At 40.4% G+C, this 2,404-nt stretch overlaps 1 protein-coding gene across 1 annotated transcript; it reads right to left on the bottom strand.

Moving 5' to 3' along the window:
• Positions 1-918, bottom strand: LOC306742829 (olfactory receptor 13C2-like; the record flags this gene model as incomplete). The annotated part of the gene is made up of 1 exon (XM_079225262.1): positions 1-918. The coding sequence occupies one exon, from the start codon at positions 916-918 to the stop codon at positions 1-3; it is 918 nt and encodes a 305-aa protein (XP_079081388.1).
• Between the last annotated feature and the right edge of the window lie 1,486 nt (positions 919-2,404).

Raw genomic sequence — 2,404 nt, 5'->3', positions numbered from 1 at the left:
TCATTTTCTCTGACACAACAACCTCTTGACCTGTTCATTAATGTCTTTCATTTTCACTCCGTATATGATCGGGTTGAAGAGAGGGTGATACAAAACAACTTGCAAAGTCATTATGAAATGAGCAGTTTTTGGAAAGTTAGAATCTAGTCTAATTATAATAACATCATAACAACAGAAAAAAGAAAAGCTGATGAGGACCAGCAGGTGAGGTAAACAGGTCTGTGCAGCTCTGCTCCGGACTGCTCTGCTGCTTCCATAGGTTATTATGAATATCTTTGTGTATGTAAAAACTATGAAGAGCAAAGGTAGAACCAATACGTTAAGCAAAACAATCACACTGTACACAGGAATCACTTTGGACCTCACACAGTGAAGTATATCGATTGAGTTGTTACAAAAGATTCCCCTCAGAGAGAAGTTACAGAGTTTCCTGTTCAAGATCAGTAGATACGAAGGGAAGAGCTGAGCAGCTGGCACGAGCCAAGCCAACGCCAAGAACACCCCGACGCTGGTGTTTCTCATGATGGCTGGATACCGCAGAGGTTTACAGATAGACACGTATCTGTCGTAACACATTGCAGTCAACAGGAGGAACTCTGAACCACCAAAAGTATAAAATAAAAAGCGTTGAAATTGACACAGAGGATAAGATATGATCTGTTTCTCAGATAACACGTCGACCAGAAGCTTCGGGTAGATAGCAGTGCTGAACAGAACAGAGTTGATTAATAAAGCTGCAATGAAAATGTACATTGGCTCATGGAGGTTTTGGTGAATCACTATTATGCACACAATAGTAGAATTACTGCAGATTATTATAATATACATTGTAAACATGATTACAAAATATAGATATCTGTATTTTTCAATTTCTACATACCCACCAAGAGTTATATATGTCACATTTAAATCATCCATTGAGAATGTAAAATAAGAAAAATAAACTTCCAAACATACGATACTCACAAAAACCACCTTTTAGAAACAGATTTATCATTTGACCTGCATTGGGAAGTCTTATTCATTCAGTTACCTGACTTTAAATGAACTGTAGTTCACAGTTTGAGATTGTTTATCAGAATGTTGAGCCCTCATGGATTTCATTAAACTCGTCAGCAAAAGAGAAAACAACAAGTGACCAACTTAGTCAACCTATGGGGCCCTGAAACCCAAAGGCCTCGTCTCATCTGCTTTACTGGGGCATACACCTCCTTAATGTTAGATGATATCGTGTTTATTGACTATTTTACATTTAAAAGAAAGTAAAAAAGAAGCAAAATAGAAAAAGTGCCATGAGAGAAAGTGTATGGGATGTAAGGTTGAGCATGCATACATTTATGTTAAACTAGTGTTAAGAGGTGTCAAGTTAAACAAAGCAAAGGATAGAGTAGGGTGTTGATGGACCGCAGAACAGGATAGTGCGTGTCTAAATATACCACAGTAAAGTATGGTGGGATGTTAACAGACCCTGGAAATGATAGCAGGGGTCAAGTTAGACCACAGACAAGGAAAGGTGAGGTCAAGTTATACCACAGATAAGGATAGGTTGGGGTCAAGCTAGACCACAGACAAGGATAGGTTGGGGTCAAGTTAGACCACAAACAAGGATAGGTTGGGGTCAATCTTGACCAGGCCAACTCAGACCTTCTTTTCTTTTTGGGAAATGGAAGACGGTCACGTTAAGCCAGGGTACAATAATCCAGTAAAGGGAGAACATGGTTACGGCACGGGATTGGCCTAAAGTAATTTTTGCTGCGACAAGCCAATATATCAGTGGGTTGCGGTTGTGTGATTCAGACTGGAATGCAATAGCATTATACTGCGATGAGAAAAGATTCACTTGAATAATAGAAGGCAAGAAGTAGCTTTCAAGAGAATATGAGGGACATTTCTCTCATGCTATTAGACAACCTCTATGACTAATAATGCCAGAAATGACATGAATATAACACTAAACCAGTTATATGTATGCTATTTTTTGTAGGCTAGGTATTGTAAGGCTTTAATGAGCTTGATTTACAAGTATTGTGTTGAGGTCGGGGCGGATGTAGGAGGTGAAGGAAGGCCACGTCCCATTTGTTGCAGGAAGGTAAAGGAGATGTCTTTGTTTGCAGCCGAAGTAGCAGATGCTTGATGATAATGACACAGCTTAAGTATCACACCGGATGGAAATCAAACTGTGGCAAAGAGGGAGGCCCGTGGCTAGCAAACCACTGGCCTTCACAGAACCCCCCAAAACCCACGGATGGCCTGCATTCATGTAGACGTTTAGTTAATCAGAGAAATTCACCAGCTTGTTGTATACATTGTTACACTACTCCAAGGAAGGTGCCATGTCCAGGGAGAGGAAAGAGCGTCCGTCAGGGATGACATGCCACTGACATATACACCTTTCCTGTGGCCG

This window comes from Taurulus bubalis, assembly GCF_910589615.1.
Source record: "Taurulus bubalis genome assembly, chromosome: 1".
NCBI classification, from domain to species: Eukaryota; Metazoa; Chordata; class Actinopteri; order Perciformes; family Cottidae; genus Taurulus; species Taurulus bubalis.
The sequence above is the reverse complement of the archived record's forward strand: the minus strand, read 5'-3'. Positions and strand labels throughout refer to the sequence as shown.